This window comes from Falco naumanni, chromosome 3 (assembly GCF_017639655.2).
Source record: "Falco naumanni isolate bFalNau1 chromosome 3, bFalNau1.pat, whole genome shotgun sequence".
Lineage (NCBI taxonomy): Eukaryota > Metazoa > Chordata > Aves > Falconiformes > Falconidae > Falco > Falco naumanni.
Genome location: NC_054056.1, coordinates 108500344 through 108526880, shown reverse-complemented (window position 1 = coordinate 108526880; position 26537 = coordinate 108500344). Strand labels below are relative to the sequence as shown.

Genomic DNA, 26537 nt, shown 5'->3' with positions numbered 1-26537 from the left:
GGATGCAGCCACATGGCCAGATCATTCCGGTGCTCGGCGGCGGCACAAAGGCAGGATAAAGGCGCATTGTGCCGGTGGCAGCTGGGGCTGTGCCGTACCAGGGTGCTCCAATAAGGGGACCGGGGCTGAGTGGGCCATGTGGCCCCATGGCTGGCAGCACCCCAGCTCCCGTGGCCACCCCAGTGCTGCCAACTGGCACCCCGGTGGGCTGGGAGCCACCAGCTCCAGTGGGACCCCATCACCCCTCTGGCCCCACACATAGCACCTGAAACCGAAGCCGGCGCGCGCCCCCCATCCCGCAGCCCCTTGAGCCAGGGAACAAAGGGGCATTGAGCCGCCCTGGCCATAAAGGGCCCCTTGTTGTGATGGGAACGGCCCCCTTGCCCTGGCTCCATCCCAAGCCCACCAGTCTGGTGGGGGGTGCTCAGGGTTCGGGTCCTGGTGGTGGTGGTGGTTGGGGTCACTGGGGTGCTGCCGGTGGTCCCTGCCAGGCATTTGGCTTTGGGGGTCCCCAGAATTGTGCTGGGGGTCCCAGCTGTGGTGCTGGGAATGAGGCCCCCCAAAGTGGTGCTGGAGGGTCCCAGCTGGGTCAGCCAGGGGTCTGTGAAGTGGCACTGGGGTCCCTGCCAGGGCTCTGGCTTTGGGGGTCCCCAGAGCTGTGCCATGGTACTGAAGAATGGTGCCAGGCCTGGGGGTCCCCAGAGTGATGCCAGAGGGTCCCAGCTGTTGCTCTGTGTTTGGGGGTCCCCAGAGCTGGGGGTCCCAGCAAGGGCTCTGGGCCTGATGGTCCCCACAGTGGCGCAGGGGGTCTGTGTTTGGGGGTCCCCACGGTGGTGTGGACTCCCAGCACGGCTTGGGCCAGGGCAGTGCTGGTGCTGGGGCCCAGTGTCGGTGCTGGTGCCCAGCTGCAGTGCCAGTGCCTGGTGCCAGTATTCAGACACAGTGCCCAGGCACGCTGCTGGTGCTCGGTGCCTGGTGCCCAGCCGTGTGCCAGTGCCCGGTACCGATGCCTGCTGCAGTGCCAGTGGCAGTGGCAATGCCCGGTGGCAGTGCCCAGTGGTGGTGGTGCCCAGTGGTGGTGCCTGGTGGCCGTGCCTGGTGCCTGGTGCTGGTGGCCATGCCAGGTACCCGGTGGTGGTGGTGGTGTCTAGTGCCAGGTGGCAGTACCCAGTGCCTGGTGCCTGGTGGCCATGCCCAGTGGCCATGCCTGGTGCCAGGTGGCAGTACCCGGTGCCTGGTGCCCAGTGCCCAGCGGCCATGCCCAGTGCCCAGTGCCCGGTGGCAGTGGCTATGCCCGGTGCCGGTGCCCAGCGGCCATGCCTGGTGCCAGGTGACGGTACCCAGTGCCCGGTGCCTGGTGCCCAGTGCTGATGGTCATACCCTGTGCCCTGTGCCTGGTGCCTGGTGCCCAGGGGTGGTGCCCGGTGCCCAGTGGCCATGCCCAGTGCCTGGTGCTGGTGCTGGTGGCCATGCCCAGTGCTCGGTGCCCAGTGCCGGTGGCCATGCCCAGTGCCAGTGCCCAGTGGCCATGCCCGGTGCCCGGTGGCCATGCCCGGTGCCGGTGGCCGTGCCCGGTGCCCGGTGGCGGTGTCCGGTGGCCATGCCCGGTGCCGGTGGCCATGCCCGGTGCCCGGTGCCGGTGGCCATGCCCTGTGGCGGTGCCCGGTGGCCGGTGCTCGGTACCCGGTGGCGGTGCCCGGTGCCCGTGCCAGTGGCCATGCCCGATGCTCGGTGCCCGGTGCCGGTGCCCGCCGCAGTGCCGGTGCCGGTGCGGATTGGCTGGCCCCGCGCCACCTGGCTCCTCCCCAGCCCCATGCGGCTATAACGGCCCCGGGCGGCGCCGGGCCGGGCCCGCAGCGCCGCCAGCCCCGCAGCCGCAGGCATGGCCGTGCCCCGCAGGTGAGCCGCACTGCCCGCCCGGGGGGGGACGGGGGACACCGGCACCCCAGCACTGATCGCGGGGGGGGGGGGGGGGGGGGGCGTCTCCCGTGGGTCCCGGGGGCATCTGCTGGGTATCACCGGGGGGTCCCGGGGGCATCTGCCGGGTATCACTGGGGGGGTCCCGTGGGCATCTGCCAGGCATCACTGGGGGGTCCCGGGCGCATCTGCCATGCAGCACCGGGGGGTCCCAGGGGCATCTCCCCAGCAGCACCGGGGGGGTCCTGGGGCCATCTCCCCAGCATCACGGGGGGTCCCAGGTTGGCACCTCCTGGCAGCTCCCGGGGGCACCCCACAGCAGTGCTGAGGGGTCCCAGGGCATCTCCCGGCCGCGCTGGGGGGGTGCTGGGGACACCTCTGGGATGCACCTGACCCGCTGGCATGTAGCAGCCGCCCCCCGCCCCCCCGATGGTTCCACCCCGCACCCCAGTGCCGGGCTGACCCCTGGCTGGTTGCGGGGTCCCTGGCACCCTGAGCGCAGCTGCGGGGCCGCAGCATCTCTTGCCCGCAGGCTCGCCCCCCCCCAGCTTGGCCCAGCTCTGTTGCAGGCAGGGACATGGCCAGGACACGGCACCTGACGAGGCCGGGGGGGCTGCGGCATAGGGTGCTCCGTAGGGGGTCACCTCCAAGTACCTCCCGTTGGCCTGCCCCAGACCCCAAACCCAGAGCTGGAGTGACACCAGTATGGGGCTGGGGACCATGGGGGCTGCAGGGTCCTGTAGGAGCCTGGGAGGGGTCCCCAGGAAGGGGCTGTTACGCTGGATGGTTGGGGGGGGGTCCCTGGGGGGTCTGCAGAGGGAGCGGGAGTAATGAGGGGTGCTACAGGGATTCAGGGGTCCTCAAATGCTGCGTCTCCTCTGCAGGGCCCCGGTGCTGGCCATGGTCGTCCTCCTGGTCCTGGCCACTGTGACGGCCGATGGTAAGGGGGCTGGGGGTGTGTGGGGAGGGGACTGTGGGCACCCTGGGTGCCTAGGGCAGGGGTTTCAGTGGGTGCCCCCCTAGCAGCACAGAGGGATCCCTGTCTGGCTGAAGGGAGGGAGTTAAGGCCGGAGTCTCCCTGGGGTCTCCTGGGGACCCCCACCCTCCTCCCCAATCCCCTGGGGCCGCGGGGTCAGGGATGCGCTCCCTGGCCCGTGTCTGCCCCCCATGTCCCCACAGAGCCCTCAAGCACTCTGGACGTGGCCCTTTCTGCGGAGGGACAGACACCAGGTAGGGGGGGCCGAGGTGTGCCAGCACTGGGGGGGGACATCTCGCCCCACGCAGCCCCGCCAGTGTCGCCTGGCCAGGAGCTGGGACCTGCCTGCTCTGTGCCTCAGTTTCCCTCCTGGCCAAGGCCCGGAGGTGGCTGGCAGCAGGGGGCAGAGTGTGGGGGCCGTGGGGCTGACGTCCCCCCACCCATCTCTTCCAGAGCCCGTCAGCCCCGCCAAGCTGGAGGCCTCCGGAGAGAGTGAGTGCTGGCACGGGGACAGGGAGCCGGACCGGGAGGCAGCTCCCTGCGAGCGTCCGGGGCTGTGGAGGGCGAGGGGCAGCCAGACCCCTGGCTGGGACATGGCTGGGGGCTGGGACCCCGGGGGTCTCTTCCCCCCCCTCCCCCAGCTCCTCCTGACACCCCTCTCCTCTCCCAGGTGATCTCACCACCTCGGCACAGCGCCTGGGCAAAGGTAGGGCTGGGCTCGGGCTGAGACGGCACGGCCGGGCAGCGGCACGGGGCTGTGCCCGTGCTGGAGGGACCCGCGCACAGCGAGTGTGTGGCGTGTACCGTGTACGCTGACCCTGCCCCGGGGGCGCAGCCCCGGGTGCTGCACGTGGGGTCCTCGCAACACGTGCGGGGCCCCCTGCACTGCGCGGGGTCCCACTGCGCACGCGCCCTGCCCGGCACGCGCAGCCTGCCCATGCTCATCACCCCCGCAGGCCTGACTGCCGTCAACTTCGAAGGCGTGGAGCGGGCGCCTGTGGACGACACGACGCGGGAGTCCCTCGGCAGCGACTCCTCCAGCCTCGACGCCCTCAACAGTGGCTCCTTCAGCATGGACGCCCTCACTGGGGAGGCCCAGGGCGGTGGGTGCTGATGCTCTGCCCTGCACGTGGCCACGGGGGTCCCCGCTCCCATCCCGTTGGGTGCTGAGCCCATGCTTTCTGCCATCCCACAGGTCCTATCGTGGATGTCCCAGCGCAGTCAAATGAGTCGGAGGAGGGTGAGACCCCCCTTTCCCCTGCTGCCCCTTGAGGGGCTGAGCATCCCCCAGGGCTACCCACACCCTGCCCAGCACCCAGCCCAGGGCTGCAACAGGGGACCCTGAGCTGGGGATGTGGGGACATCCTGAGCCCCCAGAGGAGACTGTCCTGGTCCCTGTGGGCTGTTACAGTCCCAGGGGTCCCCCATGAGCCAGGAGTGCCCCATCAGTTGGGGGTGTAGCATTAGCCAGGGGTTCCACCTTTAGCAGGGGGTGCCCAGTTATCCGGGGGGCTGTGCTGGTGCCAGCCCCCAGCCCTGGCATCTCTGCTTGCCCGCAGGAGTGGACCGCGACACGGACTCGGAGGAGTCCCTGGCATCCCAAGGTGACAGTGGGTCTGGGACGGGGAGAGCGCTGCCAGGGGGTGGCTGTGAGGACGGGGCACCTTTGACAAGCTCTGGGTGTGCAGGGGCTGACGCAGCTTCTCCCTCCCCAGGGATCTAAGAACACCGAGCTTTGCTGGAGATGCCACCTGGGACGATGTCCTCTGCCGAGCTTTCCTGCTGCCTCCTCATCTCCTTCCTGCCCCGCACCCCTCAGTGTCCTGCCAGTCCTTGCCGCAGCCCCTGCCCCAGCCCCACAGCCCAGCCTGCACCCCACGGTGGGGCAGCCCCTGGCCCGGCACGGTGCACGGCTCCCCTCAGACCCCAGTGCCACCGGGGGTTTGCTGGGGGACTGAAGGCTGTGGGATGCCTGGGGACCAGGGTCTGCTGTGGGGCAGGGGCTGTGGTGGTGGCTGGACCCCTCCACGTGCCCCTGTGGTGGGGGCTGCTGTGAGCAGAGCAGCCCCTGGCCGCCCGCACCTTTCCATCCTCCCCCAATAAAGGTCCCTGCAGCAGCTGCGTGGTGTGGTGGAGCCGGGTGCTGGCACCCCACGGCCACCGGGCCCACCGCCCCACCCGAGGTGGGAGCAGCATGGCTGCCGCCGGTGCCGTGGGGGGATGTGTGGGGGTACAGGGTGGAGGTACCAGCCCCCTGGCATGGAGATGGGGGTCTGGCCAGCTAGAGGACGGTGGTTAGAGGGACCCAGCTGCCAGCCAGGGAGCGGAGAGGTTGGGTGCTGGGTGTGGACCCCCGGTGAGCCTCCTGCCGTTGGCACGGCTCCGCTATTGCAGGGCGAGTCCATCCTGCGGCCATGGGAGGTTGGAGCTGGCTCCGTCCTGGTCCCCAGCCCTGGGGCAATGGCACGGTGACTCCTCCATCGTGGTCCCCACCAGCCAGCCCCGCTCCCGGTGCTGGCACCGTCCCCTCCCCATCACGTCTCCTGCCCCCTGCAAAGCCCTCTGCCCCAGCACTGGCCTGCTGCCTGCTGAGCCGGCACTGCTGCACGCATCGTGCCATCGTGCCTGGGGAGCCCGGCCAACACCGGTGCTCGTTAACGGGCTCTTCTGCCAACACCTTTAATGAAGGCGTGAAACCCCATCCCCATGAGCCCCCCGCCCGGCCACGCTGCCCTGGCACTCATCCCCGGTGCGGATGCCTCTGCCCCCCAACAGCGGCTCCCAAGGCCGCCTGGCCCTGCCCTGCACCCACTCCCGGTGCTGAAAGTTAACACAGGTTCAAAAAACACAATTAGGAGGAAATTTAGGGGGGGAGTGGAATAAAAAAAAATACCTATTGAGGGCTGTTAAACACCTCCGTCTCGCCTCTGGCGTGGGGCCCCAGGCTGCTGTTTGCTGGGAGGTGATGAAGGGTACCCGGGAATTAGCACTGCGTGTTTGCCTTTCCCACACACCTCGCCCTTGGCGGCGGTTACCGGCACAGCCGTGGTGGGGCTGCCCCACGGCGTGTTGCCCATTGCCCCTGCCGGCGTCTGGCCCTTTGCCCCACACCGGCTCCTTTCCCAGCCCCTTCCCAGCCGTACTGGACCCCCTCCCAGGAAAGGATGTGTCTCCTTTACCTGCGACGTAAAGGCCAAAAAAGCTTTTTAATGATTTTAATGACAGCACCTCAGTCCCTGCTGCAGCTGACGCAGCCCCCACTGGTGCCTCCCCACCCCCCGCTCCCCCCAGCCAGGCTTCCCCCAGCCTTGAGTCCATCCACCAGAATTTTCTACAACCATTTTCCAGGGTGGAGGGATGACCCCCGATATCAGCGATGGTGGGATGGAGGCTAGTGAGGGGTCACCCCCATACAAAGGGACCCCCCAAAGCTCCTGGGCTGCCTCTGAGCTAAACTGGGGGTTCCCACTGGGGAGATGCTGCCATCCTCCTCATGGCGTTAGGAATCACCTGGGGGACCTCCTGCCCAGCAGAGCTGTAGGCTGATGCAGGGGTCCCTGGGTGTTACTGAGCAGCCCAGCATGGTCCCTCCACCATTGGCACCCCCCCAGCCCCATTCCCGTGTTGCAGCCCCTCTATGGACCTTCTCCTGGCCAGTTACACCAGAGTGAGGGCAGCAACTTGGGGCAGCAGTAGCATGAGGGGCTGTGTCCCCCTGGCACTGCCGGCGTGGTGTTTGGTGGCCCCGGTTACTGTGGGCTGGGGTGGGAGCCAGGGGGATGCCGGCATTTTGGGTGGTGGGTGATGAATTATGGGGGGAAGTTTCCAGTGCTGGTGCTCAGCCCCGCCAGACGTTTACCTCATTAGGTGGGATGAGATCATGCAAGCTGGCCGCCCACGTCACATACGATTAGTTGGATCATTATGGCCCCCACCTGGAGCAAGGGGCTCCTGCAGCACTTGGGGGACCCCCAGCCCTGGGGCTGCGGAGGGGCTGCTGCCCCCAGCCACCATCTGCACCATGCAGCTGTGGTGGCATCGCCGTGACACCCCATCCCAAAGAGAGCAGGGCTGTGGGAGGGAAGAGCTTTGCCCCAGATGTTGCCCCCTAAATGCGATGGCACCACTGGGACCCACCTAAAGGCTTCCTGCCCCTTTGCCCGGCCCTCTGCCTGTGGTGGCCCCCGTCCCCCGTCCCGGAGCCTGCCCAGCTGCCACCATCTCCACCCTCCGACTCCCGCGTGGCACCTGCCCACACACCAAACCACACGAACCACCCTGACCAAGGTAAAAGTTGGGGAAACCCCCAAAACCACTAAGTGCTGAGCATGGCTCGCGTGCCGCAGCCATCCATGTGTCTTGCCGAGTCTTCATCACAGACCACCCCCACACCCCACCGCGTACTCCCCATTGCAGCGGCACCGGGAGGCTGCACAAGGGCCACTTTGAGCTGGTCCCACTGAAGGGACACTTGGGACACCCAGGAAATGTCCAGTCCGGAGAAAGCAGCGAGCACGGAGCCATCACCCTGAGCATCCTTGAGCAGCAAGGGCTACTGACGGCGTCCGGAGGGTGGGGGCGGTAATCCACGTCCAGCCAAATCTCCCACCAGCAAGGCAGCCAGCCCGGGCTGACGGTGTCAGGGGAGGGTGGATCTGTCCCTCCAGGCATCAAACACAGTGGCATCACAAACCTGATCTCCTGAGCTCCACGTGTCCATCTCTGCCTTCCAGCTACTACTGGCTCCTGCCCGGTCTCCCTGCGCAGGCGTGAGTACCAGCTGCCTGGTGCAGACTGGGCACCCCCTCACTGGAAGTGTGACCCCCCGTGTGCAGTTTTGTTGGGTCCTTCACTGTCTCCCTGTTTATAACAACCTTCTCAACTAAAAGGATCGTTTCCAGCCACCCGATCGATCCCAAAGGCAGAGCATGACACTCCCTTGTCCTTCTTGTCCTTCTTGCCACATGCCCACGTGGAGCGGCTTGTGTGGCTGGCCCTGCTGCGCACTGCGTGCCCTGCCCGGATGTCCTGCACCCACGGGAGGGTCCAGCTCCCTGTCCCTGTCACTGCACTGACCTGCTGTCACCGTGGACCCCCCCGGCACCCCTGGGCCCCTGGGCTGTCCATCGGTGTGACAGCATGTGGAGATGCTGCGTCGGGCATGGCTGCACCTCAGTCCCCGCAGGGCACACCTTGGCACGGATGTTGTCACCCAGCCAGTATTTTTAATTGCTTAATTATGCCTGGGCTATTAAAGGAAGTTGTGTTCTGCCGATCACCAGACACACGATTCTTGGTCGAGCGCTCCCACACGCCACGGGAGCGGGCATCGATTTCGCCAGGCAGAGCTGAGGGGGTCCTTGTGCATTGCCCCTCCGTCACCGCAGCGGCGAAGGGCGGCAGAGCCACGGGGTTGGGGCTGGGACCCTCAGCCACAACACAGGCTGAGCTCACGGTGCTGCAGGCCTGTGAATCACACTGGTTTGGGGAAAGGCGCACGGGGGGTCTCATCTCAAACGTGCCATCCCTTGCTTCAGCAGTTCCCGTCTCCTGGCACGGCTCTTGCTCCAGAAGATGAACCCAGCACAGATGTCCACAGGGGTGCAAGTTGTGTTGGGGTGGAAAACCTCGGGGGAGCAGCCAACAAACCAAAGCCAAAAGCAGAACTCGGAGAAAGTTGGAACCGGAGAGATTTTAAGTGCTGATGGAGAGGATCAAGGGCTGGTAGGGAATGAGGGAGACAGGTGTCTTGGAGAGAGGGGGGCTGGCATGGCAGCTGCAGGAGCAGGCGTCCCCTCTCCCTGAGGAGAGGTGGCAGTGAAGGCTGGACAGGCCACCACCATTCAGAAGGACAACACCTCCATGTAGGCCAAGCCAAGGCCAGGCTGAGGTGGAGAGGGGGTCGGATGCCAACTGTCCCCTGCCCCACAGGACTGACGCTGCTGTGCATGGCCATCCTTGCCCAACAACTCAACGTGTCATGGCAGAGCTGGTCCTCGTGACAGCCCCAGCACAGGCAGCACGTTCACGTGGACAGGAGATGCCCAATGGCACGAACAAGCAGGCTGGCTCTGCTTGGCCCCGAATCTGCTTTGGTGCCTCTCTGCTGAGTGATGAGGGACAGCGGGGACTTGGCCCACGAGCTGCTCCTGGGGCTCTGTACCCCTCCAGCCAGGTCCCTGGTGGTGCACCAGGGTGTGCAGGACACCTGTGGGACTCTGGTGTGCCGGTCCCCACGTCCCCCCGTCGTGAGGCACTGCATGTCAGGCAGGGTCATGGCCCAGCGTGGTGTCCCGCCGCGTTGGGAAGGGCAGTAACCTGCAACGGCTCTCAGCCAGACGGCTCCTGGACGCTGCCATCGCCACCCTTGAGGATGGACCCAGGCGGCAGAGGTGCCACCGCGGCAGGCACCGGCTTCTCCTGACGTCCAACTGGCACTGAGGCTATGGCCGAACGCCAGCGCCGAGGCGTCTGCGCCTTCGGGGTGACCGAGCAGCATATTGTGACCACCCGAGTGGAGGACAGCAGGACAGAGGGAGTTTTGAACGCTCTGAACATAACAACAAAGATTTTTTTTATTATTCTTATAAAAAAAAAGAAAAAAAAAAAAAGAAAAAGCACTCCTAAATGTGTGCACAGCATCCGCCACACCTCTGGTGCGTCAGCGTGGGCCCCGCTGCAGTCTCCTCCTCCGAAACATCCTGGAAAACTCAGACCCGGAGCCCAGCCCGGGATTTAGGCAAGGGAGCCACAGCACAGGACTCACACGCATACGCACACATGCACCTCGCTGGCTGCCACCGCAGAAGTGTGGCAAGGGCTCCGGCTCCTGCACGGCCAATGCTGGGGCAGGTGCTGGCACCGGGATCGCAGGGTGTCTGGGGACACGGAGGGCAATTTCTGGGTCTTTATCCCATCCGCTTCCCGAAAAGATGACAAAAGTAAAGCTTTCAACCATAGAAAAGCCACCAGGTGACAGACCATTTGTTTTATATATATTTGTATGTATATATATATAGAGATATTTATATATATATAGATAGAAGTGGGTTCTTCTTCTCTCATGTAAAAATTCAAAATACAGTTTTTACTATTAACAATCTGAAGTGTAAATGTACAAATTTTTACTGCTAAACAAAAGGAAAACAAACCCAAAGAAAACAAAGAAAAAGAAACACACAGTGCGAGAGAAAATAAAAAAGAGAAGATAAAGCTGGGCTTTGAGGCGCCCCGGGGGGGCACACGCACACACAGAGACCCTCGGGGACCAGACCGCAAGGCAGAGACCACAACGGGATCCGACCCACCGGCGCCAGATCGGCAAACTTTTATTTTCTCTTTTAAAAACCATCGCATCTGCCTCTCCGGGGGGCAAGGAGGGAAGGGGACAGGGGTGGAGGGGGAACTCCCTTCCTCAGAAAAGCTACCCCACCTGCACACCCGACGAGCGCCCCGCTCCCCGGCCGGGAGGAGCGCCCCACAGCCATGCCCCTGCTGGTGTCCCACCGGGGGGGTCACGGCTGCCACCCTCGGGGGGGGGCGCGAGCGTGATGCAAGTGTCACGCAGCTGCCGGCTGTTCTGCGGCCAGCCAGGCTCTCCCGCCCGCTCGCTGGTGCCGCGGCGGTGCCCGTCCCAGCCTCCGCGACACGACGGGCCATGACCGCACGCGGCGGGTGGGGGAGGCTCTTGCACGGCTCGGCCCCCCCGCCCGACGGCCGCCAAACTGGAGGAGCGCTGGGTGGCTAGAATCTAAAGCAGATTTCAAAACACCTCATTAAGCACACACACAAATGAAATCCTCACAGTGCCGGGGGAAGCAAACATGAACCAGAGGGTGTTTAGAGCTTTCAATGTCTGTGCAAAGCGAGGAGGCTGACGGCTGGATTTCCCTTTAGTGCGTATCCTTTCTCTTCCTCTCTTTCACCCTGCCCTGGGCCTTAGGATATCGCAGGGTCCTTGGGTTTGGACTGCTCAGTCCCTGACAAGAGGGAGATGGTGGGATCTTCTGAGTACTCGTCTCCGTCTGTGAAATACGGCCCTTCCCCCAGCTCGAAGAATATCGGCAGGTCTCCACTCCCCATGTCGACAGCGCTCGAGTCCACCAGGAAGAGGGGCTGGGCCGTGTAGTGCACCAGCTGCTTCCCTGCAAAGAGAGAGTTCACACGAGGGTAGCAGCTTTCAGCAGAGAACAAGAGCGACAAGGTTCAACTCGCTTCCTCGCCACTGTCAAGAAGCACTCCTTGCCATGCCAGCGATGGGATGCCAGGGCTCGGGCAAGGCCTTGGGCACATCGGCAAGGCACAAGAATGTGACCTTAGCTGGGTTCCAGCCCACTCTCTGGGACACACAGGGAGGGACTGGGGGCTTTTCTGTGCCGCCACGGAGATGCCGACAGCACAGTCCTGACCAGGCTGTGACAGAGCCCATGGCTGGGCGCTGGGCTTGCTGCCACGAAGGAAGAGCAGCACTGTGGACAGCCCGCGCCATTCCATGCAGACAGAAATCCCACCAGGCTGGGGGGTGGTGGTGACCTCGGGACTGCTGAGGCAGGCTCAGTGGGAGCAGGATGCCCAGGACCGTGTCTGAGCATCTCTGAGGGCGGAGGTTCCCCAGCCTCTCTGGAGCCTGACCACCCTCACAGTAAAAAAATTGGGGGTTTTTGTGTTCTGATGGAATTTCACATCTTTTGGTTTGTGCCGAGGCCTCATGCCCTGTCCCTGGGCACTGCTGGGGAGAGCCTGTCTCCCCCTTCTTTGCTCCCTCCCATCAGGGATTTATACACATAGCTAAGATCCCCCTCCATACTTTCTCTTTTCCAGGTTCAACAGTCTCATCTCTCTCAGCCAAATACCCTTTTGGGGAGGAGAAATGATTCTGCCACAGCCTCAATCCTCCCTGAACACCGAGGCGGCCGCCTGGTACCTGCGTCTGCTGTGCTGGCCTCTGTCTCAGTAGGTTTCTGTTGCTCCTGGGATGAAAGGAGATCTTGAATCTGCAGGGAGAAAAGTTGGGTTGGTGAGTGCGTTATGTGGGTCAGACACATGTGGGTCCTCTCCGTGCCTGCCTTGGGACTGACCCAGCACACGTGCTGCGCAAAGAAAGCTGAGACGTACAGTCTCAAGGCCCCACTGAGGCAGAGACAGACACCCTCAGAGGTTTACCAGGTTGCCAGCAAGCCCACATGGACCCAGGCGCAGCCCGTGTGGCGTGCTCCAGCTCCCAGGTTGGCAACGGGACTGATTCAGGTGGCGCACGACTGCCCTGGCCAAACCTGGTTCCACAAATCCTCTCTCCTATAGGCAAAGGTCCTGCTCTGCAACGCTTTCCTGGGTCACAGCATGAAGCCTTTCTCCACCCTGGGGGTCTAAAATCCCAGGGGAAGCCTTTGGGATGCATTTGTAATGAGCAATTTTATTTTTTGTAATTTATTTCTGTTTATCGGAAGTCTTGGTGCTACTAAAGCACCCGAGAGCTGCAGCTCCCGGCAAAAGCTGCCAGAGCGACCTGGGCTGTGGCTGAGGATGTGATCCCATTGTGCACCCCCATCCCATGGGCACGACTGGGCTGGAAAGGCCGAGATGTGTGTATTAAAGGGAGAAAAATTTTGAAACCACGCTGCCCACCTGAGCAACTCTGCTCACTGCAGTCAGGAGGGAAGCCCCGCCACCCTCAGAGCTCACGTCGCCTGGGGAGCATGGCGCTGAGCCGGCTAATCCCAGACCGCTGAGCCCAGAGCACTGCTCTCCACCGGTGCCACGGCGGAGGACAACGCTTGAGCAGAGGCTTTCCTGTGGGATCACTTTCCCTCTGTGGATTTACAGTCAGCTAATAATCCCGCGGCTACTTATTACAGCAACCGCTGCTGTGCCAAAGTCACCGTAGAAAGTAATTCAGCGCGTACCCGGTGTTTTTTGTTACTGCTTAGCAACCGGTGCTGAGCGAAGGCAGACCACTTGTGAGCGCGCACGTCTTCACAGACCCTCTGGCCACGATTTAGGAACCCCGCAGCTCACCCCACGGCCAGCACAGGGGTTTTTACAGTGTGAAGGCTGGGTGAAGACAAAGCCCAGCAAAACACCCCTCCCAACACCACAGGGGAGATAAATAACACACCAGTGACCTTGATCCAAACGCTACTCGAGCTGATGAGCTAAGCTGTGAATTTCAAAGGACACCAGTTAAGATCCCTTTAGAAAATCCTGCTTCCAGATGCTCAACAACATGAAGTAATTCATTTCTGAATTACCGAATCTTCGCTGCTCATGTTCTTCTCCCAAATCCCACTAATCCCTTGTCCTGCTCTTCCTGCCCAGCCAGCCTCCGCTGTTGCAGCAGAGCCTCCAGTCGGAAGGAAATCAGGTGTTTAACCAAATTTACCCAAACTTACAGGGCAGGATATTTGTCTGCCCACACACAAAATGGTCCTCTGCATTGCACTTCCCCCTACAGCTTTTTTTCCTTGCGGGCAGCCAAAGAACTCAGCCAGCCCATGGGCGCCTGCACTGCACCAAAGCGGTACAGAAATGTCCAGCAAGAGACACGCGCCAGAGATGCTGCAGAACGAACAGTGCTGAACTCCTGCTCCGTGCGTCACCCTGCATCCCAGGCGCATGTCAGTGCAGGGTGAGGGGTCCCCTGAAAGAGCTCGTGGGAATCGTTTTACTTCGGGAAAAGCCACCAGGCCTCTGAAGGTGTGCTTTGGAGAGGGGCACGTTGCTCCTGTCCTCTCCCTGCTCTGTAACACCGGCATTAACACCTTCCTCACAGCCATCCCAGGAGCATATGTTGCGTCACCTGAGGGCCCGTGAGGTCTCCAGCAAAGAGATTACATTTGGGCTTTCCTGTTTTGCAAAAACTTTCAAGATGTTTCCTGTTCTGTACTGGTGGGAAAAAACCACAAGATCCCTTTGTGCTTTTTCTGATAATAAAAAAAGAAGCAAGACGGAGATAAGGGGTTAGAGGCTAGCCGAGGGTCCCTGGCTCACTGTACCAACTGGACCAGGAGACCCCTGCTTGGTCTGATCCGGGCCAGACTCCCTCTCCTGCACCCACGGCAGCATCCAAGCTGCTGTTGATCTTTGCTTCCCTCTCAGTTTTTCTTGTGGAGTCGTCTTTTGCAGATACCGACACACGTCCCAGGGTAGAGCAAGGGCCGGAGCATGCCAGCACACCAGCGGGGCTGCAGCCGCTGCTCTGCCCCAGGGCAGCGAGAAGGACCTGGCTCTGCCCCAGCCCAGCAGCGCTCCAGTCCTCAGGCTACCTCCTACTCCAAGGGTCTGGGACTCGCTGCTTGTGACTGTAACTTCCACCCCTGCTGCTCCAAGCGCCTTCTCAATGCAGCCACGAAATGCTGTGTTTGACTAATCATCGTTATCCGATGAAAAAAAAATCATTTTATCAGGCAACACCAGCTCTTGCAAGGAGAGTCTGTGTCAGTGCTGTGCACGGTGTTCAGCACTGATGGTACCCAAGTAAATAAAATTAATAATATAGCACATGGTGGAGTTTGCCTTGAGAAAGCCTCCTGACAATTTCAGAAAGTCAGAAGGAGGGTTTATGGAAACCACATGCAGCTCTATAGGCTTCACTGCACTTCCACGTTCAGGGGGCAGAGCTCACATGAGGGATGGAAATCTCAGCACCTAATTAACCGAGTATGAATGATGAAGTAGCCCTGCGCTCTGTATGAGCTGCTCAGAGAAAGCCGCAGTGCTAATTGAATTATTTCCCCTCGGCGGCTCCCCCAGCCCGCGCTGGGCTTCACGTTCCTCCTCTCTCCCACATCCCCTCCCTTTGGGCTGGGGCCGGCCTGGACACTCCTCAGAGCCTGTCAGAACCTTCCTTTAATCACGCGGAGAGGCTGCTGCGGAACAGCAGGACACACTTCATTCTGGCAGCTGTGTGTGCATGGAGGGATTTTTAACAGCTACTCACACTGGCAAGGCTGCTGTCCAGGTCGGGAAGGTTCATGTCTGTAACCGTCATTGAAGGGCTAAACAGCTGCCAAAGGAAAGAATGATTAGTGTAGGGAAAGCAAGCAAACCCAGGCGTGCTGTGGAAATTCATGGTTGAAGCTACCGTGGTCCATCTGCCACCGCGAGCCACACGCACATGGTACCGCGAGACGCAGCTGGGGCGCGGCGCCGGGACGGGCGGGCGGGTGCGGGGCGATACTCACATCTAACAGTGCGCTTGTGTCTACGCTGAAGCCGTGCGTGGTCAGCATCGTCTGAAGGTTATCCAGGTTGGAATCGATGGTGTCCAGGTGGTCATTGAGTTCATTCCTGCGCAGAAGAAAGAGGAGCACAGGCAATCAATGCCCAGAAGACTCTCCCAGGTTCTGAGCTACTAAGGGGACTCTATCCACCCACGGACTGCAACCCTCCCACAACCCAAGCAGGAGCGCGGGGCTGGGATCCCTGGCTCTGTACAGATGCCAGCTCCAGCTGCCAGTGAGCTCAGGTGTGCTGGTGGAACACCGCAGCGATGCTCTCCCCCTCTCTCCTCCTAGTCCTCTGGCCAGAGCCTGGAGACACAGCCAGGACTCCTCCTCCCAAGAGGTCTGAGGGCAAGCAACCCAGACGAACGAGACACAGTGGATTTCTTACGAACGCCAGGATTTCTGCAAGCCATTTGGGCTCTGCCGTTAGGGTCCTGGTAAGCACCAACCACCGTGGGCTGGCAGGGATCTCGGCACAGCTGTGCCCGTGCAGTAAGGAGCTTTGGGCCCTTTTCCAGCCCTAGTGCAAGGACTGCCTCTGCTTGTCACCTCCTGGCTGCTGCCACATGACAGAGAAAGGGCAACAAACCTTATTCCCTGCCACAACTTGCTTTAGGGGAAAGGGGATCAGTCCCACCAAGGGGGAGGCTGGCCAGAAAAAACCTTCGCGTCTGGGCTGGCAATGGGGAAAACGGCATTTGTGCATCAGGAGATGGAGTTCCTAGTAACAACGGAGAGAACTCAAGCTGCTTCCCTTTACCTGGGGAAACAAACCTTCCCACTGCATCCCGACCTGCGCACATCCCTGCACGGCTGCTGGCAGCACCAGAGAGCAGACACCTACATGGCGAGGCACAGGGGGAGAAGCACCGAGCTCCCACATAAATCACAGCTCACTTGCCGTCAAACAGCAAGTCCGGGATGAGGACTAACAGCGTAATTAGTCTCGGCGATCTTCACCGCTGAATGCTGGTACCTTGCCGAAGCCGGGCTGCCTCTGCAGCTGCCTGGGAACGGGACAGTGTGCTGGGATGGATGGCACTGCAGGGCCAGCCCCACAAGCCAGGCCGTGACACATACCAGGCCAGCTCCGAGGACGTGGTTTGTTCCCTCCTACAGAGCTGTGGGGTAATGCTGCAGGCCAAGGTGGGTGGCAGAGCACCAGCAACCCTGGCAAAGATTGCTTTTAACTGACTTAAAACCTAGGGCTGCGAGACTGAGCGCCAGAGAATGGTCATCTGGGCAGAAGAAGGACAGCAAGGGCTGCAGAGTTGATGGTGAAATACGCAACCGCCCTCACATTCCCTTATTCTCTAGTTCTGTGGTGCTCATGGCACTCCCATCCATCATGCTTGAGAGCGAGAGAAGTGGATGACATAAACCTCACGGCACTACCCAAAAGCCTACAAGGCTCTCTGATGAGCGCTCTTGTGAAGAACAGTCATGTTTGCTAGTGGCCCCGGGTCCCAGCCATGGCCCTGCCGAAAAGCGCCTTTGTTTGATGCCGTAAGCCATAGCAGGTTCCATTCCGTTCCACGGTTGGTTCTGGCGTGGCCCCATGCTCAATCCACCCCGTTCTCTGTCCTAGAAAGGCTCTTTTTGGCTACTGAAGGTGCTCACGAGGGACCAGTGGTGTTGGTCCCGCACAGGCTGACCCACTACTGGCAGCCGAAGAGGACAATGTCTGAGAGGCACAGGCAGACACGCACAAGCACAAGGCAAATGGCAAAACTGTGGCTTTCAGCCTCTCATGAACGAGAAAAATGCCAAGAAGCTACTCCTCTTCTTGGAGGGTCCCTGCGGGGCTTGTCCCCCCCAGGCTACCACTGCACCCGTATCCTGCAGAGCAGGATTTCTGCGATGATCCCTTTGGGAGACCGAGCCCGAGCCCGTACGGTGCTGCCAGTGCCCGACTGCGGGGGTGTGGACCCAGTCACAGCGCGGGCAGCTCCAGGTCCCTGGCCAGCTCGGTCACCCACTGGCACCTTGTGTGGACCTCCTCGGCTCGCCAATTCCAGAGCTTTTACATTCTCTCGTCCTAAGCAGCACCATGAAGATTAGAAAGTCAAGGCTCTTTTCTCACTGCTGCAGATAACGAGAAGAGGCCGCGAGGTCAGGTCACGGCTCGGAAAGCCTAGCAAGCAGAAACAAGCAACCTGCCAGAACAACAAATATCCTCGTTCTGGGAATACTGTGCTTGGGGCCTCAGGAAAGCTGGCTGCAGATGCAGCCCATGAACACATTCCTGCCTTACCTCTCCTGTGCCTGCAGGCGGGAGCTGCAGCGATCTCTTAACTCTTTTTTAGAACTAAGATCCATGAACATACTGCACATAAATTACATATCCAAGTTTGTGCTTTTAAATGACTTCTGAAGTCCTCGCTGCACAGCACCTGAAATCCTCCGATGGATTTAAGATAGTTTTTCAGCAATCCCACAGTTAGGAACATCCAGCAGTGTGGAACGGACCAAAGTCCCAGCCAAAGTGTCACTAGAAACCCCACCTGTGACAAGCCGGTCCTTCCACCCATCCGGGGATGGAGTCCAAACATGGGTGCGATGCAGATCACGCAAAAATTGACACTGGGATTAGACTACTAACACACTCCAGACCTTCAAAGCAAGTCTCCTGGTTTCTCTGCAGAAGAAAAGCAGGGCCCCCTGAACCAGTTTTCGATGTTGAACTGGAAATTGGTAGCTGCTGCCTGGTTCCCAGCATTGCTGGCGAGTAACCTTCCCCACAGGTCCTGCTCTGCTGTGCCGAGCCACATCCAACGCCAGCCTGTGTTTGCCATCAAACAGCCGCTTGCAGAGCAGGGAAGAAAGAGGGAGTGCGATTCTCTGGAGCAACACAGTTTTCCTCAATTTTCCAAGTGTGTTGTGGGTTGAAGCAAGAGGAACCAGCACCTCCAGGAGAGCTAAGCGGTTGCTGCACAAGGCGCCGAGCTGCAGGGGCTGAGGGCTCTGCAAGGTCCTGAAAGCCCCCAGCCCCAAAGGAGCAGCCAGAGCCAAGTGTGCCGCTGAAGGGGGCCAGGAGCTCTCCGTTCCCCCGAGACAGGCCAGGCTCTGAGGGCAAAGAGACCGTTTCCAATCCTGAGGTCAACATCTTTGCTTCAAAGCTGATGCTCCAGCAAAAGGCCTTCCCGACGCCTGCGGCCCAGGGAACAGCAGGGCACCGTTCTGGGAAGGGAGGAGCCAGCAGCGGCAGCGCCTGCCACCCTCCCAGCACCGGTTGCATCAGCTGGGGGAAGAGACGCGGAGCTCAGACACAAGGGTCCCACCGCACCGCCATGTCCCACGCCACCTGCATCAGGCCCCGCAGACTAATGGCACAATCCCTGGGAAATGTGACAGACGCAGGACTGGTGACTCTGACACAGAAGAGCTTTGCCTGCCCCCGTATGCGGATGTGCGGGGAAGGGGAACTGGAAAGGTTTGGGAGGTAAGGAATAACCCTGCTCTACATGGACACCCTGGCTCTGCTTTCCCTGCTGTGCCAGCCATCCCCACACTCGGCGCACCTTGGTGGCCGCCTTGCTCTGCTTCTTGGCTGCTGACCACCTTGCAAGAATAACAAACCCGGCTACGCGGCACGCCTCGCTCCAGCGCCGCTTCCTCGGCTCCTGGGGCAGCCCCGCGGTGTACGGGCTCTCGCGAGACCCTCGCCGTCTGAGTTTCCATCTGATGAAGTGATGAAAGTCAAGCCTGCGCCGTGTGGTCTCGCTCTGTGTGGGCTGTTTTATAGCCTGAGAAGTAGCTATGTAAAAATAGCACCTTCTTACTCAACAGATCTGCTCTCTGCGGGTCCGCCTCTCTTCCCCAACGGAACGATGTGTTTAATGCCGATGCCACGGTGGCCCCTGGACAGTGGGCAAGCGAACCAGGGCACACTGCGCCAAACCCACTGCCAGGGAAGCCCTGTTCTGGCGATCTTTGTTATGACTGATGGAGGCAGCAGAAAGCACGCACCCTGCCTCTCTCTCCGCTGGAAACCAGTTGAGCTGGCAGTCGGGAGCAGCAGCTTTTTCTTGGGGAAAAGGCACATTCTGATATGGATGCTGATGAGAGAACTCCATCTGCCAGTCCCTCGCGCTGCCTCTAGTGCTGCCTGCTGCTGTCCCTGCACATGCGCAACGGCAACGCAGCTGCCTGCGAGGCCGGCCGGTGCCCAGCACCGCTGCTTGTGCCAGCGTGACCCACAGCCTCAAGGAGAACATCCCTTCTGGGAAGGACCTGGAGCTCCTGAGCTCCAGCGCATGGTTCTCAGAGCTCCATTGGGCACAGTCAGTGCTTTAGCGAGGAGCAGTGTCACCAGCCTGGCTCCCTTCCCTAGCAGAGCTGCCTGTCCCCTCTGACCCATAACCCTACCGGGGACAGGCCACTTCTGGGCAACCAGCAACCCCCAGTCCCCTGAATCTGAAGCACTGAAGATGCGCAGAGCTGTTTTAATTCCCTGTACCGCTTGCCTTTTCAGATGGTCTGTTTTCTAATAGCAAGAAGACAGAGCAGCTTTGCAATGATTATCACACGGACGCAGGGAAAAAGCAGTCCCCTGGAGCCTGCGCTCCTGCCGGGCCAGCGTGCCGCTCTCTCTGCGCCCAGGGAACGGGCTCGGGGCCCACCAGCCTGCCAACAATAACCAGAGCAGTAAGCAACAACTCCTGCAATGTCCACCTCCGACATAGCCCTTGATGGGGGAGGCCAGACACCCATTTAGAAACGCATTTTAGCTCCAGGCATATTACATTTGTCTTTGGCATTATTCTGTGTATTAGCTAAAAGTATTGGAGGGCAATACTTCAGAGTTTTCCCTGGGCTTCTGTGGGAGACAGGATTACCGGTCTAGGTGGGTTTTGTCCTGATCTGGGATGCTTTTCATTATGGAAAAGCTTTACTAGAACAGCGTCTTGGTGTGCAGTCAGGTTTGCAGTGGGAAGTTTCATTGTTCTGCATCATCACAAAACCAGAAAATGCATCAGAAAAGCCGCTTCAGTCCCGAGCTCCCATCGCCTTCCAATGCAACACTCTGTTACTGAGGTGTGTGAATTTTGCGCTGGCAAGACACAGCAAACCAGCAGCTCTCAGGGCTGAAGTTTCCACACATCAAACCCAGGTACAGCGTGGACAACAGCAGAGCAGGCTTCCCTCCCACCCCTGCCAAGACCACCTAAAAGGATGAGAAGCAGTTTGGCCTCCGCTGGCCACTCAATATTTTTAGCTGCTGTGTTGAGTTGGCCAAGAAGTCTGCCACTCGGTGCCAATTTTTAGAGCGAGCTTTTGCCTTGTTGATATACTACCTATAACGTTAGGAAAGCTGACTTCAGCGCACTGGCAGCTCCCTGCCAAGCGCAGTGTTCCCCTGCTCTCTTGCCCAGAATTGCAATGCTTGGGGACAGTGGCTATTGAAATGCTAACCCTTGCTGTGATCTGCAATGAAGTGAGGAAGAGGAAGAACTGGGGCAAAGACGAGTGACCTCTGACATCTGCGAAGTACGAGTCAAACTGAAAAATACAAACAGAAGAGCATACTAGATTCAAAAGACTCACAATCAGGCACTTTGAGGAATGAAATGTTTGTTATGTTCAAAGGTGAGAACAGTTAACCGACCATGCTCCTGCACTTCAAGCAGCAAGGAAGGCACCGCAGTCATGGCACTGCAGCGCTTTCGAAGCGGGCAAGCAGCTTCAGGCTGGCAGAACTGTTAATTAATGACAAAAAACAAACACGAAAACAAACAGTCCTGCAGAAGCAAGTGAAGACAGCACAGGTTTGTTACAGCACAGCCAAGCTCAGCGAGAAGCTACTCAGCAAGGCAAACTAAGCTACTTCTGATGTGGGTCTGCTGCTGTTAACATCTGCAGGGTGGCGCTGACAAGGGGACCACGGTTGCTGTCACCTCACACAGTGCGCTGAAGCTCTGGGAAAGCGAGGTACTGGCACATGGCGCTTTGCTTAGACAAAACAGTGGCTGGCTGCTCTACACAATACATACATTGTGTTAATAATGTAAGTGTCGATGCTTTTCAGTATGTAGTGGGCTCTGGCTCTTTTAAAGTGGCTTATGACGGTCCCCAGGTGGACGGTGGATAATGTTTGGGCAACACCGTCAAGCGTTTCCATGCAAACGTCCCCTTTTACTGCCTGAATCTCGGTACTATCACCTGCTGCTAAAAGACTATTGGTCACATGAAGGTAATTCTCAGTTCAAATGAAATTCCTTTGGACAAAGGATGTCTTGTAGATTAAGTAACAGCCCACACGACTCACAAAGAGGCACTGCATGCCGTGACCTGCAGTCTTATGGGCTGCTCTTCTCCAATAAATTTGAGAACAACTGAAACATGTTTCATGTGATGAAAAAGGGGCATTGCTGAGACTTCTTGGCAGGCTGTCAGTGCCTGGGTCAAGCAAGCGGCGTTCAGGCACCCCTGACACACAGTAAAGTCACCTACCATCAGTAATCACTGCCCTTACCACCTGCATCTCGACGCACTGAGCGGACTCCTGGGAATTTAACAGAAGCCTCAGAGAAAGGGCGCTGCGCAGCCTCACGTCCTTGGTGCAGCGCACCCAGCGCACCCGGGCATGCAGGTTGTCTGGCTCCAAAGCCTGAGGAGCAAGCCCTGAGCTGTGAGCTCCGACGGTGGGATGTGGCACACGGAGAGGCAGTGTGCCTTGGCATGGAGTGCCCGGAAGACTCTGGAGCATGGGCTGACACACTCCTGGGGACGTGACAAGCAGTGTGCCACTCATTTAACATAGCTCACTGCCAGCACTTCCATTAGCAAGTCATCCTTTCTGCCTGCTCAGCATCTCAGTACAATTTGAGCTCTGGTCATTCCACTTCTCAGCTGGCACCTATGGCCGCTGGATGATGGCTTGGAATCATCGAACGCTTTGGGTTGGGAGGGACCTTTGAAGGTCATCCAGTCCCACTCCCCTGCCATGGGCAGGGACACCTCCCAGCAGACCAGGTTGCTCCCAGCCCCGTCCAGCCTGGCCTTGAGCTCCCAGGGATGGGGCACCCACAGCTGCTCTGGGCAGCTTCTGCCAGTGCCTCGCCTCCCTCACAGTAAAGAATTTCTTCCTGATATCTGACCTAAATCTCTCCTCTTTCAGCTTAAAACCACCAGACCTTGTCCTACCACTACAGGCTTTGCTAAAAATTCTGTCCCCATCTTTCTACAAGTCCCCTGTAAGTGTTGAAAGGCTGCAATAAGGTCCCCCCAGAACCTTCCACCACAGCTCTGCTCACGCAGATGCAGGGTAGCTCCAGTGACACTGGGACAGGAGCCGAGGCACTGGCATGCTGGGAATACTGACCTCCTTCTCCGAGTTTATATTCCTCTGACGTAAGAGGATATACAGTGTTCAATAACCCCAAGGAACACTGCTGCATGCCAAAGCACAAAGCTAATACCACCGAAACCCAGAGAGCCACAGAGGCTGGGGATACCTTTTTATTATTTACACTTTGCCTTCAAACTCCCTGGGGCAGGGACAGATTTTCTGTTAAATGGTCACACTCCCGTCAGGCACCGTGTGCCCGTGGGGTTGATCTACAACTCATCTTTTGCAAACCCGTGTGCCGAACAGGCCAGGAGCTGAGAGGTGGATACAGGACTACTGCATGGCTGTACCCTTACTGGTTAGATTCCTTCTTTCCGGAATAACCGCTGAAGGAACACAAATAGATGAGAGAAGCACAGTGTTGCTCTTAAAATGTGGGAGTAAGAGAGCACCAGAAGAAGAGGAAGCACAAGCCCTTTCTTTTAAATTGTCTCTGCGGGGGCAGGGGGCAAATGTTTTCTGTGTCCTTTGCCCGCTTCTGCACAGCCTGCCAGTCCTTAATAATTCAGAGGCACTCTCTGCAGCACTTTTTTTTTTTTTTTTTCATTTTTATTGCCTTTTAAATGGCCAGTTTCAGCTTCTGATGAGCTGTACAATAAAATCTGTCTCTTTTTAAGGACAGCTGGTATCGCTGAGATGGATTGCAGTGGTCTATAAATAGTGAAGCTACAAACATCTCCTGCAAGGCCAAGAGGAAGAGGCGAGCAGGCGTCTCCTGACTCTGCGTGTCTCTGAAGTGTAAAGGCAGCAAAGCCTGGTCCACTGCGCTGCCAACAGGCTGCAGACCCTGCTGCGGCGGGGCAGCCTTCAGCCGTCTCTGTACTCACTGTCTCATGTTAAAGGGGGCTTCTTCCACAGCTTTTTTTGTTCCTTCTCCATGTAGAGCTATGACACCGCAGCTCTGGGAAGTGATGGCCAACACAGAATTCACACTAATGTGCACGTGTCGCGCTATCATCACCTCGGGTGCACGAGGCTATGGCAGCCGTCTGGCTCAAAGACCTCTCTGCTGTCTTCCAGATCTCTGGAACTAGCTGCGCCTTCTCTGAATTGCTTTTTTGTTTTAAGGATAGAAAGTCTGTCCTGACATTCAGAGAGAAGACCTTAATTCCAATACTCTCTTTTCCCCAGAACACAGGGAGAATGGGAGGTGCCAGAGATCTGAGAAGCAGCTGAGATCTCAATACGGTCAAGGGTGAAGTTCTTGGCAGCTCGATGTGGACAAACAACTTTCTAGTTTCTCATCCCAACACTTGCAGTTGCATCTGCGAGCACTGTGTGGTGATAAAAGACATAAGACCATACATCCGATCCCTAATAAAAAGCTACCCACCAACTTTCAGCCTGCCACCCACGGAGCCCAGCCTAAGTTGTGTCTTAGCAAGGGAAGGGGCTGAGTGGAAGAATGTGCTTCACCATGACTAGAACTAGGTGGGTGAGTGACACTTTAATGCAAAGCTTCCTCCCTCATTAATCTGGAGGGCAGCTGGGACAGGCAAAAGCAGAGGGCAGCACAGGGGCAGTGCCACCGTGCATGCCATCTGAGCAGGCTTGTGGAGAAATGCTGTCTCACCTACAGGTGAATCCACTGGGATTAGAGCTTCTAGCAAGCAATGCTGGCAGCCTGCAGGCGCGCCTGTCAGCTGCCTTCAGACTGCAAATACAATGCAGAAGCTTTTGTACTGTGAGGATGTGCTGGGCCCTGAAACACAGCTGATCTTACAGTGACTCATTCCTACACTGGAGAGGCAGGCAGTTCGAACAAGCCCTTATTTAGCACAGGCATTTTTATCCGTTCTTATTTTGGCATCCCACGTGGCCCTGTGCAGCAGAGCGGTTGGGTCCCCCCCACAGGGGGTTTAATTCTGTGCATGGGGTCAGGCGGCAGGAGAGACTCATCGCTCCAAGCAGAACAGGGACGGGAGAGTAAAACATCTACCCCGGCCCTCGCAGGGAGGGCTGCGCTCAGGGCCGCCAGCGATCTCCTGGGACAAATGACCACATTTGCTTCCAAAGCTGGCTGGAAGCCCGGGTTGCTAGCATCTTTGTAAAGCTTAACGGTACAGAGCGGTGGGATGGCTGGCAAGACCTGAGCTCAGCCGGCCTCAGCACAGCACTTACTTGTCGAGGCAGGCAACGCTGAGGCACTTTTCCTGGGGCTGAGGCTGTGTGGTGCTGTCACCGGCTGCAGCGGCTGTAGTGCTGGGTTCATTCTCCTGCAGGATGGAGTCAATGAACGTGGAGGGGGACAGAGGAGTTTCAACAGCAGGAGGGTTCCCTGGGCTGGCCTCCTCTATCTGGGGGCTGCGGGTGGGACTCGGGGGTTCTTCTTTGATACGGACCACAGGACTACTCCTGAAAGAAAGAGAAAGAAAACAGGTAAAAACCTCACACTAACACATTCTTGATTTCCAAGGTCTGCTTCCACACAATAGGGCAAAAAAAGCCTCGCGACTGCTGTTGCCTTTTCACATACAAAGCCTCCAGAGTCAGCTACAAAGATGAGGCTGAACGAGTACCTAAATATTTTGTCTCTGATTCTGATCCTAATCAGCTCCCCTGACACATCGATGTCTGGCACTGTTACTGCGATTTCAGCGCCTTTTTTGTGGCCAAATGTTTGTGAGCCCAGGACCTGCCACGCAGCCAGCTCAGTACAGGTAAAGTTATTGGAAGGGTGTGATTTTTTTTCTTTTTCAATATAGTTAAAACAATACAGCTTTTGATGTGGACACAAAGTACAGAAGTAGCACGGTGTATATCCCTTTTTTTAAAGTCACCACTGAGACATGCATGACATAATCACCACCATACAAGAGGCTGCAGTGTTTTAACTGCTCCCACAAGGTCAGCGGAGTGACTCCTTTGTGCAGCCAAAGCCTGGGATCGACCTTTTACATAAGCACCCAGGCATTTTCGGATGTATGATTTTTACGGGGAGGGGAAGACAACTTCTTCGGTCAGCCCTAATTTTACCGCCCAAACTCACAGATTTGGGGACGTAAGAGGCGCAATTAGTCCTACTGGAAAGGACAGCGACTACAAAAGGACAGAGAAAAGGGCCATTAAGCAAACATATGGTCTATATTTAAGAGTGACTGCTCCTGGCAGAGGGTATTAAGGCAACAAATGGCATTTGTGGGTGATTCAGCACCTCAGGGGAAGTGCCAATGCCAGGAATAACGAGAGGAAGAAAAAAGGAGATGGCAAGGTGCTAAGGAAAGGGGGGGCTCTTCTTGCCCGGGGAGGCTCAGAAAGTTCGAGAGCCACTGACACTGGTGGGAGCAGGGCTGCAGGGAGCTGGGGCTGAACTGCCACGTCGAGGGATTCAGTGAGAGGCTCTGCCTGATGCAGAACGGCGCTGGCAGGGGCACACAAGGCTGAGTGTTACCTGTGGCATCTGAGCACAGCTCTCACCTCTGCTAGGGCCTGTAAATCTGAAGGAGCTAAAAACACTGCTGCTGGGCGCTGGCTGACCCGTATCTGCTACAGATTTTCAGCCTCTTCACCCCTGCTGTTTGGGACAGAGCTGTCACCGTTATTCTCAGTTACTTGGGAATGAAGCTGCTTTCCGCACCTCCTCCTCCTCCTCCGTGCAGCAAGTCTGTAAGGGCAGGGCAAAGCTAACCCTGCGCCCAGGATGTTGGTAGCTTCACAGGACAGAGCAGATGGGCCAACAAAGACATGGCTTCCTCGTGGAAACCAAATTGTGACCCCTGTCGCCCCCACCAGGTTCACATTAGACAGGGGAGGCACAGGACGGAGGGTTGTTTGGAATAAAGAATTATAGCAGAACAAAACTGACCAAAAATCTGCTGAGGCAGCAGCGTCCTGAACGAGACTATCTGGGAGAGCCAGGTCCAACTTTCTGTAAAGCCCTGGTAAGGTACACAGGGTCAGGTTCATACACCCTGAACACCCCTGGTACCAAGGGCTGTGCAGTTTTCCAGCTGTTGCTCACAGGGGATTCTTAACAGAAGAGTTAACATCACGCTGGTGTCTGACTGCTCAGCTCCCTGGGAAACACATTCTCCCTGTGCTGACAGCTTCAGATTTTATGAGAGCAACAGCA

At 58.5% G+C, this 26537-nt stretch overlaps 1 protein-coding gene across 4 annotated transcripts in view; it reads right to left on the bottom strand.

The window, feature by feature from the left end:
* Nucleotides 1–10197: 10197 nt before the first annotated feature.
* Nucleotides 10198–26537, bottom strand: part of HSF1 (heat shock transcription factor 1) — a 72131-nt gene continuing 55791 nt past the window's right edge. For 2 of the 4 annotated variants that reach the window (XM_040585832.1, XM_040585834.1), the window contains exons 9-14: nucleotides 24587–24820; nucleotides 20530–20616; nucleotides 15073–15178; nucleotides 14829–14894; nucleotides 11817–11886; nucleotides 10198–11037 (exon numbers count right to left, since the gene is read on the bottom strand). In XM_040585832.1, coding sequence (XP_040441766.1) covers nucleotides 10832–11037; nucleotides 11817–11886; nucleotides 14829–14894; nucleotides 15073–15178; nucleotides 20530–20616; nucleotides 24587–24820 — 769 coding nt within the window. In that variant the 3' untranslated portion in view covers nucleotides 10198–10831. The remainder of the gene's footprint in view (nucleotides 11038–11816; nucleotides 11887–14828; nucleotides 14895–15072; nucleotides 15179–20529; nucleotides 20617–24586; nucleotides 24821–26537) is intronic. The other 2 variants (XM_040585833.1, XM_040585835.1) reach the window with 2 other exon arrangements.